The 12,281-nt window shown below is 42.8% G+C and overlaps 1 protein-coding gene across 3 annotated transcripts in view; it reads left to right on the forward strand.

The window, feature by feature from the left end:
* igsf21a (immunoglobin superfamily, member 21a) overlaps positions 1 to 12,281 on the forward strand; it is a 183,217-nt gene that overhangs the window by 64,300 nt on the left and 106,636 nt on the right. For all 3 annotated transcript variants that reach the window (XM_034585369.1, XM_034585367.1, XM_034585368.1), the window contains one exon: positions 7,240 to 7,352. In XM_034585369.1, the coding sequence (XP_034441260.1) occupies positions 7,240 to 7,352 (113 nt within the window). The remainder of the gene's footprint in view (positions 1 to 7,239; positions 7,353 to 12,281) is intronic.

Genomic DNA, 12,281 nt, shown 5'->3' on the forward strand with positions numbered 1-12,281 from the left:
GTGTTTTGTTTTCTCATTGCATCTTGGCAAATTGCTGTTATTAATGGAAGAAAGCATAGTTTGCACCCCTCATTAGATGTTGTTCCAACAGCGCCTCTGATGGATGAAGACAAGCCGGAGGCCTTGTCTGCCTCCACAACCACCTAATATGAGCCAATTAAATGCTATGCACTCTCTGGTCACTCCACACTAGCCCCTGCGCTCATGTAATGATATCCAAGTGCTCTGCCTCCCCGCTAAATGACTTTTAGTTTCAAGACAAGTTGAATTATTTCAAGGATTTGCTGCAGAACCATAGGCTTAACTGAGGAATATCATGAACACATTACTCCTGAACATGACATCTTGCACTGGCGGCCTGTTACACTCCACATGGATTTTTATTAAAATCTAAAACAAATAAATCGGCTCCAAATTATATCAAGGGCACATTAACCCCATGTGTGCACTGCAGGGCGTTAGATCGGAGGATGGAGCTCAAACATGACAGCTCTGCAAAAGTGAAGCCAAGTGATCTGGCTCACCCCCTGGTGGCTGACTGCAGTACATGTCGTAAACCCCACCTCCTCCATGTTAGCCGATGGGATATGGGTCATACCAAAAAGTCAGAAAACACTTTAATTGAGTTTTTGTCAAAGACGGTAGATAGTTTTTTACCATACTTATTTATTTTAAAGTGTTTCTGGCTTAAAACACTTTCAATATTTACGGTCCATTTGTACAGTGGGAGGAAGTGGAAACACGATTTACAGCGTGACTATGCTTTTGCTGTTAACGCCTCCAAACTGTGGAGCAGTGTACATATCAAAATCAGGCAGGCAACATCTTTTATTGTCTTTTAAGACTCATCTCTAAACATTTTTTTTTATGGATAGCTTTTATGAATATGTTTTATTTGCTGTGTTTTATCATCCACCTTTACTCAAATTTAATATTTTCCTCTACCTTCATTTTTATTCCCCTCTGTTTTATGATCCCTGCTTTGTTTTTTAATTGATGCTTTTTTAATTCCCTCTGTTCTTTTCGCTCTAACTTTGTCAAAAGTGCTTCGTAAATAAAGTTTATTATATATAATTATATACCCTTAACATTTCACGACAACATATTACCTCCCTTTAGAGCAGTTTCTTTTCTGAGGATGCAGAATGTTTTTTCTTTTGATTGAGCGTATTTTAAATCTTCGTCCTCTTTAAATTCCTCTCCTCGGTGAGCGCTGCTGCCTCTGCTCCCCATGTGAGAGTCACAGCTGTGTTAGTGTTAGAATTCAAGGTAGCGTCAGCCGAGCAGACTGGCTGATTCATGCAGAAGGAGCTTATCGGTAGGTGGCTGTGAGCACTATACAAACATACCTGGGGCCTCCGTCACATACAGTCTTAACACAGGCAGGGTCCATATTGTGCAACACTAGCATGGACCTAGAATGGGGTTCTATGCTGAATGTAAGCTCCGATAAAGAGACGCTACACTTTCATTTTCTCAAGAGGCTCAACATCAGGTCCTCTGTTAAAATACAATGCACATACAGGCATGTTGTTGCATACTGTCCTACTTCCCATTTAAAAGAGAAAAGACCCTGCTGTATAAATTAAGATTGGTCTTTATTGATTCATGGGTTTAATCTTGAGAGGGCGGGATATTTGCTCTAACACATTGAAGTTGATTAAAAGATGTACATGTAAATTGAGGCTTTTAGCTTCCGTACAGCCTGAGCACGGTGGATTAACGGTGACCGGGTTAACGCGTTATTCGATAGTTTGTTTCAAAGGAGACATATTGTGCTCATACTCGGGTTCATCGATTTTATTTAAGAGCTTTACATGCTCTAATTTCCATAAAGCACATTGCTTTCCTCATACTGCGTATTGCTGCGGATCCTCTTTTCAGCCACTGTCTCTTCGAGGCTGGTTTGCTCTGATTGGTCAGCTGGCCCCCTCTGTTGTGATAGGTCTTGTGGGAAAGGTCGGTGTACACAAAAGAGAGACATTGTGACATCATAATGGTGCCGAGGTATTGGCTGGTTTCAGGAGCTTCAGGTGTTTCAGGTGTTTCAGGAGCTTCAGGAGCTTCAGGTGTTTCAGGAGCTTCGGTAGCTTCAGGTGTTTCAGGAGCTTAAGGAGCCTCGGTAGCTTCAGGTGTTTCAGGAGCTTAAGGAGCCTCGGTAGCTTCAGGTGTTTCAGGTGTTTCAGGTGTTTCAGGAGCTTCAGGTGTTTCAGGAGCTTCGGTAGCTTCAGGTGTTTCAGGAGCTTAAGGAGCCTCGGTAGCTTCAGGTGTTTCAGGAGCTTAAGGAGCCTCGGTAGCTTCAGGTGTTTCAGGAGCTTAAGGAGCCTCGGTAGCTTCAGGTGTTTCAGGTGTTTCAGGGGCTTCAGAAGCTTCGGGAGCTTCAGGAGCCTCAGAAGCTTCAGGGGTTTCTGGAGGTTTCAGGAGCTTCAGGTGTTTCAGGAGCTTCAGGAGCTTCAGGAGCTGTGTTTTCTGGAGTTGAGAGGAGCTTTGTAACTTTGCAGATCTTTTACATTGAAAAAATGTATATAACAAACAGGAGGAAAGAACCATGAAAAACCATCGTATGTGTCCTTTAATTTTATTGCAGGAGATAACGACGTGAAGGCTACTAGAAGCTGTGATATCGTCTTTTTTAGTTGTGATCCAGGTTTAAACACATTCAGTATCAGCAGAAAAATTGTGTTGTGTGATTTCCGTTGAACTTAAGGAGCTTCTCGGTCGGTTGAAGAAAATAACTGTAATATCTGTAAGAGCCTGCACAAGAAATACAAGGTTGGTTTTCAGTGTCTCGAGTTGAGCCGTCTGAACCATCACAAGTGTTGAATCATCGCAAGTGGATGAAGATTTTCATTAACACTTTCACAGTGTTGATTTTTATGCTGCGGGTTGAATTGACACTGCTGCGTTTCCGCTGCTTGAGTATGGCCCATATCAGCCTGTGTTCTAACAAGCAAGCATAACATCAGATCCTGCTGCATTGGAACGCTTTCAACAGAGAATTGGCAAAAAGAAAAAAATTGTCTAATTTATGGAGTCATTTAATTGGCATCCGATGGATATTGAATTGTGTGGGAATTATGCCCTCGTGTCTTGGTATGTGCAGCCGGCAACTGCTCCAGTTTCTCATAGGGATTATATGAAATGTGAACTTCTCTGGCACAAGTGCATAACCCATGTAATTTGCTCTTTTAAAATTTCCTCATCCCTCCCTGCACGCTCCGGAGCGTTTCTCTGTCATCGGCCATGCCGCATTTCGCTCTGTGCCACATAGTCAATGACTTGTTCACAATTAATCCCTGCAACCACACAAGGAGACCACCTAGCTTCTTTTACATTATGCTGCATTGTGTGAATGCTGTGCGCTAACTGCTAGCTACGGCCTATAATTATTATTTTCAGGTATTGGACGTTATGTAAAGGCGTGTGAATAACACTGTATTCCACAGAGTCTGTAGACGTCTCTTTATTTCTTGTAATATACATTTCCAGTTTCCACCACCTCTGTGGCAAACTCTCAGAGAGACATTCATAAGGCCCGGCTGCTCCTCTTGTGGGTTTCGTAGTAAGTGGTTCGGATTTTCTCTAAGAGCATCAGCTCTGTGTTAATGACATGCAGTCTCCGGAAAGGTTTATCCATTCAATTTGACTCCAGAGAGGGGATCTCTTCAGCCTGCTGATTAAATTAAGATTCTTTAATAAGCATATCTAGGTGCACTGACACGAGAGACATGCTGATCTGCGTCTACCAACCCAGAAACCCCAGACGATCTGTTTTAAGGGCGAGTAACACTTCATTTCTGCAGCGCAATCTCTTCTTTTTCTTTCTCCTCCCGGGTTACGTAGCACTTCACTGGTGATTATTCACGTCTTTTTCTGCAATTTGTCACCTGCTGTGCCGCACGGCTCCACAGCTGTACCGTGTATAGTCATATTCTGGAATACAAAGTTCACCTTGTGCAGCTTTTCATTTCCTTTTACGTTCCGTTTACTACTGCTATGTATACTTTTGAATTATTCAGTCAAGCCCCGTTCTACGTGACGCAGTATTTTAGATCCATCAACCTTTTGTGGCACGGCGATAAAGTAAACTATCTAGACACATATATTCTTGGACTGAAGGTCTTCCAAAGGACTAATTGTCTCTTCACCGTGTCCTTCCTCTGGTTCAGTGTGACATCTGTAGATATACTGTGTACTAATTGACACAAAGAGCCAGACAAGCCAAAAATGAGTGACTGAACGTCGGAATGGACGTGAGTGGCTAATATTAAACACCCTCTTTTTATGAAAGACACAGGACACGAGGGGATTGTTCGATGCACCGTAGCGTTTTCCTTAAGCTCTTTATGTTATGTTATTTTTTTTACTGTACCAATAACCTCTAACATTACTGCAGCTCCGTGGGAGGAGAAGCTCACTATAGGGGGGTTGAATCACCAACATCAGTCAAAGGGAGAAGAGCAATTTGTTGTAAAGGTTTCCAAGGGGGTTTTACGCAAAAAAAAACACCACGTCACCGTGTCCTATTTTAACTCTGACATTGAACGGAACCTTTTCAAACTCTTTCAACCCATTTCGCAGCTTTTATGTCAGGTAATTTGCCTTTGATACAAACTCTGCATGAGAGAAACCTCAATAAACATGTTTAGAAGTTGTTGCAGGGCAGGTTTTCAGTTTGTATCTACCTGTGTGTGTGTGTGGGGGGCGGGGGTTTCTGTGGATACTAAGATTCTGGATTGTCAGTCGGTGTGATTGGTTGTCTCTGCATGTTGGCTCTGTGATTCGCTGGGTGTACGCTGCCTCTCACCCAGTGTCAGCGGGGATTGACTCTCGCTCCCCACGAGACCCTCAAATAAAGGATAAACGATATGCTGGATGGATGGTGCATGTTGCAGCTGTGAAAAGCAACAAGATTTAACACATAATTGTCAGTTTGCATCGTGACGCACACAGTAGAGATTGTCGAGACAGATGGACAAAGTCTACGTTTTTCGAGGCTTACGGCCAAAACATAATTCGCTATATTATTTTTTTTAAGTGAGGAAAACACGAAGGCAGAAGCCACAACACAACTTTGACAGCAAAGTGAGAACACAGCCACATAATGGAAAACCCAAATCCCAACGGAAGTGAGCGACACTGGGTGTTGACAGGGAAGCGAGCCAAGACGCTCGCTGTGGTCAAGTGAGCCGTTGTTTGTGAAAACCAAGACAAACCGGTCGCCGCCTAAAACGTGAGTCTTGTCTATTTGAGTTGTTTGCGGTACAGGTGCCTGGAGCACTCAAAAAGGAAGGACGCAATCAATTCTACTTAATCCTGAGAGCTGTACCGTAACACCTCATTTGGGTTTCTGTTGTGTGGCTTTTGTCGACCGCATTTTGTCGGTTGTGTCTTTTACAGTCACGTTGTGTCATCAGTAAGGAAAAGACGAGCACTCGGTTGAGTCATATTTGAAAGTAAAACTTTAGTGAAATACACTTAGAGACTCAGCAGTCGACCCGATGAGGCACTTTTCTTTAAGTAAAGTGCAAAGGGGTTACAGAGGTAGAGGGACCTGTTGCTTAGCAGTCATGTGCACGCTGTGAGAGCATTTTTCTAATGAATTCTAAGAGTAAAACCTTTTCATTCTGTATCAAACTCCTACTGGTTTGTTCCATCGCTTCAATTTCATAATTTCTATACAGTTTATTTTATTAAAAAAACAGCAGGGATCTTACAAATCTTCCTGGGATTTAATCTTTTCAGTAAACAAACTAAACCTTCTATACCCTCCCTTTCTTACCAGGGGACGCCCTCCGTGAGATATTGTTTCCCTTGCACGGTTTCAACACTTTAATTGGTCACAAGGTTCCAATTTAGCTCTGTTTTTACTCATTTACTATATATTTATTATAAAATCCATCTGTTACTATTAAACTGCTGAAGTGTCGGGCGGAGGGTTCTCTGTCAGCCCACGCACCATCGCCGGCTCACTCCGCTCTAACCACATAAGAGATGCTTTTTTTCCCTTCTTCTGAACTACATGTTTTATACTTGCTTTCATAGAAATATAAATGTATTTTTGACACCACATTGAACTCCGTCAGATCTTAAGTTACCCGTTACCTTTCATCTGAATGTGTGTCCATCCAGTTTTCATTCCACTGCTCATGTTTCCTCATGATCCTTTGTATCCACCAGCATTTATTTGCCAGATAGAATCGCAAGCATACGCTGATATTCTCTCCAATTACCATCTCATTTATGTCAGTGTGTGTGTGCGTTGGGACAACACCTCAAGGTTTGTGTGAAGTAATATTAGCAGTAGTTGTACATGGTTAATCAAAGCGCTGATGATCAGGCTAAGTGTAGCGAGGTCAGGAATCCACCAGGGACTCTGGTTTTTTAAATGTGTGCCTGTCGTCACCGACGCTTTGTCCTTGCGTCTGACACGTCTCCCTTTTGTGTCTTTCACCTTCTGTCTGTAGCTTTCATTGACGAAGGCAAGGTGTGATGCCTGCTGTTTATGCTTGTCACCAAAAAACCATCACCTGTAAAGTCCCGGTGGAAAAAATGTGTTTTTCAATTATTTGGAAATGAGGACGCTCCGGGCCGAATAGAGAAAGACACATATTTGACAGCAAATCCTCTGATTTCTAAGTGTAAGAAAAAGATGTGTGTTTTAAAAAAAAAAAGCAGATTATGACAGCGATGCCCTTGTAACAAGCGACGGCAGCGTTTCCCCTTTGAAATACATTCTTGTCATAAACCTCACGACTTCTGTTTTGTTGATTCTGACATTTGTCATTATGGATAATTGCTGACAATTGTTAGTGGTGCGCAGAGGCCTCCGATAACAACCGGTGGAAGGTTTTTCCAAGTTTTTATACAATGCAGGAGAAAGTAATGTGAGAAAGTTTTCTCTTGTAAGGAAAATGAAATTAGAGGTCAACATAATTCATAACATTACTCATTATTAAGAATTGTGCATGTCACATGGTTTACATCTCCAAACCAGCCGAAGAAGTTGTGCAGGGTCAATGCAAAATGAATTCTCTGGCCTCGTTCAGTAACTACCACTGAAGTGCTATTCACCAAGATACTTCAACCCCATGTGGGAGAGTGAGCTTGAATCGTGGTTCATTCAAACGATTCCTTACTCTTTTGTCGCAGCACAAAAACATATATATATGAATCGTTCATGCAAAGTGTTTCTATTCTAACAAAACTCTTCCATCTTGTTTTTTTTTGTTCCTCCAGGATATTTGACAGTTACCATCGAGCCGCTGCCGCCTGTTGTGGTGGGAGAGACTGTCACACTCAAGTGTAACTTCAAAACTGACGGAAGGCTTCGAGAGATCGTGTGGTACAGGGTGAGTAGAGTTCATCGAGCCCCCTGCGCGCTCCAGAGCTTTCACTTGTGCTTGTTGGGCGACTGAAGGAGGTCACATCACATGTTTATGGCCGCGTTAGGAGAACAGCCACGTTCTGCCAATCTGCACTTGTTAGGAGACGCGCTGCGATGCGGGACAGCTGTATGGGAGGCGTCAGTGGCTGTTGCTTGGCAAATTGATTTCTCAATCTGCTGGTCATCACCATTATTTCTTAATAGTTTCACAGCTGGTCGACTCAACACTTATCAGTTATTAAAATTCCCACGTTGGCGCGCGACGCTGCGTAAGTGCTGCCAATAATTAAATTACGTGTTCAAGGAGAAAAAAAACAAACAGATAAACAAAATAAATGGTGGTGTGTCTTTTAGGATTTTTAGGAGCTGCTGTGTGATCCATAAAAACTGGCAAGTTTTCCATGAAAGTAAAATGCTACAGTTCACAGAGGAGAACTTTGTTTCCTTTGAAGAGAGTCAGCGATAAGCACTCGAACTGGGAAACAGTGGCAGCTGCTGCTATCACGTCCTCGTCTGACCGTTTGTTTTCACCCCCCCAAAAAAAACCCAAACCTCCCCAATAAGTCTTGAGCTGTGCAGATCTGCTTTGTGAAATTGTTTGACTCATTTGACACCGAGTCGCTGAGTGGTGATTGGATTTGTATAATGTGGTACAGGCACTGGAATGTTATCATCGGAGCTTATGGCTCTTCTGTGAAACGCTCTCTCTCTCTCTCTCTCTCTCTCTCTCGTTCCTCCGCTGTGTTGTCGATGTTGTCGGGCTGGGATGAATTTATATAACATAATGAGTCATGGGTTTCCGGGACAAACGAGTGAACATCAGTGGTGCTGCAGATTCTGACTTCCTGTACGATAGATGATGCTTTACCCCTGGAAGGAGCCTACTCTTCTACCTGTGTGAACAGAAGCATCATGTCCTCTCTTCGCTCTGGAGGAAACTTTCTAAAGTATGATGAAAGTAATCCTGACGATGCTACCAGGCGGAAGATTTAATTGCATTGCATTATGGGACATGTAGGCTCAGGTCTTTCTTTAGCTTGTCCCATGCTAGACTCAAATGTCTCAGCCTGTGATGCATCAACTTTAACCGTGTCTGTTTGAGTCTTCTGACTTTAAATGTCTAAATATTCCATAAACTGTATATAAAAACAGAAAGGGTCCGGAAGGTGAAACCTGTGTTCTCTCAATGACCAGCAGCAAAAACCAAATGACTCTACCTTTCACTTTATAACGTCAGTAAACCTTTTCTGAAGGAGTTTATAATCTCAATCTGTAGTTCAAAGTCGGCTTCAATACAGCATGAAGTTCATTCTGTATATTACGGTCCCAATTCAAATTATGGCATTGATTTTGTGTGAGTGGCAGCTAGTCCCATCCAATTGGTGCGCTGTCCTCGAGCTCTCAGTCAGGCTCCACCCCCCCGCTCCTCCAAATATGGTAGGTGTCAAACAGCCAAGACGGCGTTTGTCCAAATTTCCGAAGTTGAGGCTTCAGAACGAGGGCTCACAAGCCGATGGATGATGTCACGGTGTGTTGCCACTTGGAATATGCAAGAAGCAAAGATTTCGTGTTTATTCCTGTTGTGTTTATTCAGGATGTAAATTGACCTTTGCACGTTGTTTTTACTGCATCGTCGTGGGAACATGTTCGAACCTCTTCATCACAGTTAATGAATACGTGTACAGGATTTGATGATTGTGAATGGAGATAACACAACAAGGTGGTGACATTCACTTCGCCTTCACCCTCCACCATGCGCTGAGGCACTGTTCATTAATGAGCCAGCGGCGGTTTATCGCTCAGGCAGGAACTCTGTCTTCAGAGTAGCTTCTGCTTTCTCACTTTTATTATTGTGAAATAAAACTGTGTCTCTGGACTCATCTTAGCAAATGCTGACCTTTCAAGGTGGGACAAAAAAGAGATTTATGGCACTTTACACATTCACCTTAGCGCCATAGATCATTTTCATTGCCGTGACAATTTCATTTAATCAGGCAGGGATTGGAGAGTGTTGTTTTGCTTATATTCTGTCAGGATCCTGCAGCGTCTATTGATAGCTGTAGTTTAAATAACCACTCCGAGAATAGAGCTGCCCATATTAAGTGTTCTCACGAGGAAAGGAAGGAGGTTGTAACAGAAATCGGGCCCCATCTCTCCGGTGGCCACTGCTCAGCACAACCGTTGATAAATTATAAATCAATTACTGACACTCGGCTGCCAAAGTTTCTTTAATCTCTGCCTTTTTATTTGACTAAATACTGTTGACTTCTCATTTTACCTCCTGTTCAAATGGAACTGGGGTTGATACTCACCTGGGGAATCCTCGTATCTAATCGAAACTTGGCCAATAAGACAGGGGGCAGAATGCGCTGAATATTTCAGCAGCCGCTCAACTGTGCTCCTAGATCCTGAAATATTCTCTTTGAGGATTTATTAATGTCGAACACTTCCAGAGCGGAGTCAGAATTAGCACGTCTTAGGATGTACTAAAGATAAATCTGATCATTTTAGAGAACCTTTCACACTTACTCAAATCCTATATCACAGCATATTCCAAACCGCAGATAAAAGTAATGGACTTGGTTTGAGTCCCCCTTGGTTTTTTCTTATTATATTATAACATTAACTATTTTCTTTTATCTACCTAAATTGTGAAAAAGTTATTTTCATCGAATTGGCAGATATAATCTCCAGGTTGGGGGGGGGGGGGGGGTTATGGTATTTTGGCGTTAAAGCCACACTTGCCCTTTTCATTAAAACACTCACTCGACCTTTCCATATCATTTGATATAAATGTTCCACACGGCACCTTCACTAATCATTGAATTAACCTAAGACTAAAGTGGTGAGCTTGACTTTTACATCGGCCACTTTTCCTCACAACTGTGAATCACTTCTTGACAAATTTAACTCTTCTTTTTAATTATATTGCTTGTTATAAATCGGGGAAACAATAGTTAGAGTTCTTATGAGCAAACTTTCCTTAACTTTCAATAAGAGAAAGTGGCATAGACAAGTTTTGCAAACACCAATTGCAGGTGTAGCAGAAATTAAAAATACTTAAGGAGATGTGTCTCTTTTTCAGTTTTTCTTTCCTCCAGTTTTTTTTAAAGGTTTTTGTGTTTGTAGCAGTTCTGTTAAAAGGTTAAAAGAAGGCGTTGAAGGGAGCTTTTCTCCACTAAGAGAGAACTGAAGCTCCTGAGAAGCCTCATCATTAATCTGCCCGATACATCTGTACTAGCATAGTCCATTTACTACTCTGCAAATTTACTAGGGGGGGGGGGGGTCTTTAAGAGACAGGAGCTAAAACCAAGTGTTTCAGACAGAGGCTGAAAGTAGGAGCTGCAGCCACAGACAAGACTGAGGACAGTGATGTGTTTTCAATTTTTCAAGTAGTGACCCAAAATAAAAAAGATGAACCTGAATACGGGCAGAAAATGCCTGCTATGATTTAAAGTGGCTGAAGTATTGAGGCGATAAAACAAAGTTATAGACTGTACTCAGGTCGTTGGGGTTAACAGCATCAGCAGAGAGCTACAGTGATGTGGTGACTCTGTGTGAGTGACGTGCCCTCATTTGTGATTCGGGTCATTCTAGCAGCTTAATGCGTCATTTGTCAATCATACTGAAAAATAATCCACAAAGTCAAGTCAGGTTTTATTCGGCCGGATCAGACACCGATTCACTTTTCATATACAGCAGGTGTAGATCAGATATACGTAAAATGCCTACCTCCTGGATCCATTGTGGTCCAAGTGGATGATGCATGAATCACTTATGATGCCTCTAGCTTTAGTTCATGGGAAGATGACACAAGATTAGCAGAGAGACAGGGAGTGGATGAGAGCAGTCCTCGGTAATGGATGCTGCATCGCCCCGCAGCTAATGCTTCAAGAGCAAATAAATGAAAGCCTCTTGAGTGTGTGCGATACTGCACTACAGGCCACATGACTGTTTTCAGTGGGCGGCGAACGCTGGCGAGGCCATGGATTAAGCCCTATGGATGTGTAATGCCATCAAGCTGTCCTCTCCGCTTTAATAGCACACCAAATAGTAATGATGGATCATTTGATGGGACGGGTGCTAATGCGCTGCCTGTTTGGGAGAAGAATGTCCTCTGCTCCTCAAAGCTCCTCGCACACAAGCTCGTCTCACGCCGCGCTCATTTGAATTCACCTCATTCTAATGAATATATACATGTGGGACCCCTCCCAACGGGAAACAAGGTACGCCATCCGACGGCGGTGGCGCCCAGCGGCCTCCCTGACGAGTGCCACTCCGCACTATGCTTAATTTTAATCACTGGTTCAACCGACTCTGCTCTCCTGTTCTACTCCCCCCCCCTCCCGCCGCTCGTTCTCTCTCTCTCTCTCTCTCTCTCTCTGTCCCCATTACAGAATTCCTCCATCCTCCCCCCCGACATAACTCTTCTGGGATCCCTCTCTCTCTCACCGAGTGTCTCCCCTATACAAGACACAACTAATTTACCACTGGCCTCTGCGCTGCAGCCGAGCAGCTTCTCCCCCATCATTCAGCCGTGTCCACCTCGGTCCATTTCATTATTATGAGTCAAATTCACCTGTATTTATAATCCTGCTCTCTGCTGAATTGAGTGCTGCAGTGTGAGGATACATGTGATTTACAAGGACGCATCAACAGCTGAAGATAAAGAGGAACATGCAAAAAAAAAGCTGTGTGAAAATCCACATTTTGATTTTATTAGATTTGATCTTAGTTCCTTTTCTAATGAGCTATAAGAATGTCTTTCACTTTGACTATTTTCATTCCCTTCCTGGAAAATAAATGAGTGTGACTGTGCTGTGACACACTCTCTAAATAACTCCTACATGCTCCACTTGGCTACACATTCACTTAAATAATATATCTTGTCTGT

This window comes from Hippoglossus hippoglossus, chromosome 5, assembly GCF_009819705.1.
Source record: "Hippoglossus hippoglossus isolate fHipHip1 chromosome 5, fHipHip1.pri, whole genome shotgun sequence".
NCBI classification, from domain to species: Eukaryota; Metazoa; Chordata; class Actinopteri; order Pleuronectiformes; family Pleuronectidae; genus Hippoglossus; species Hippoglossus hippoglossus.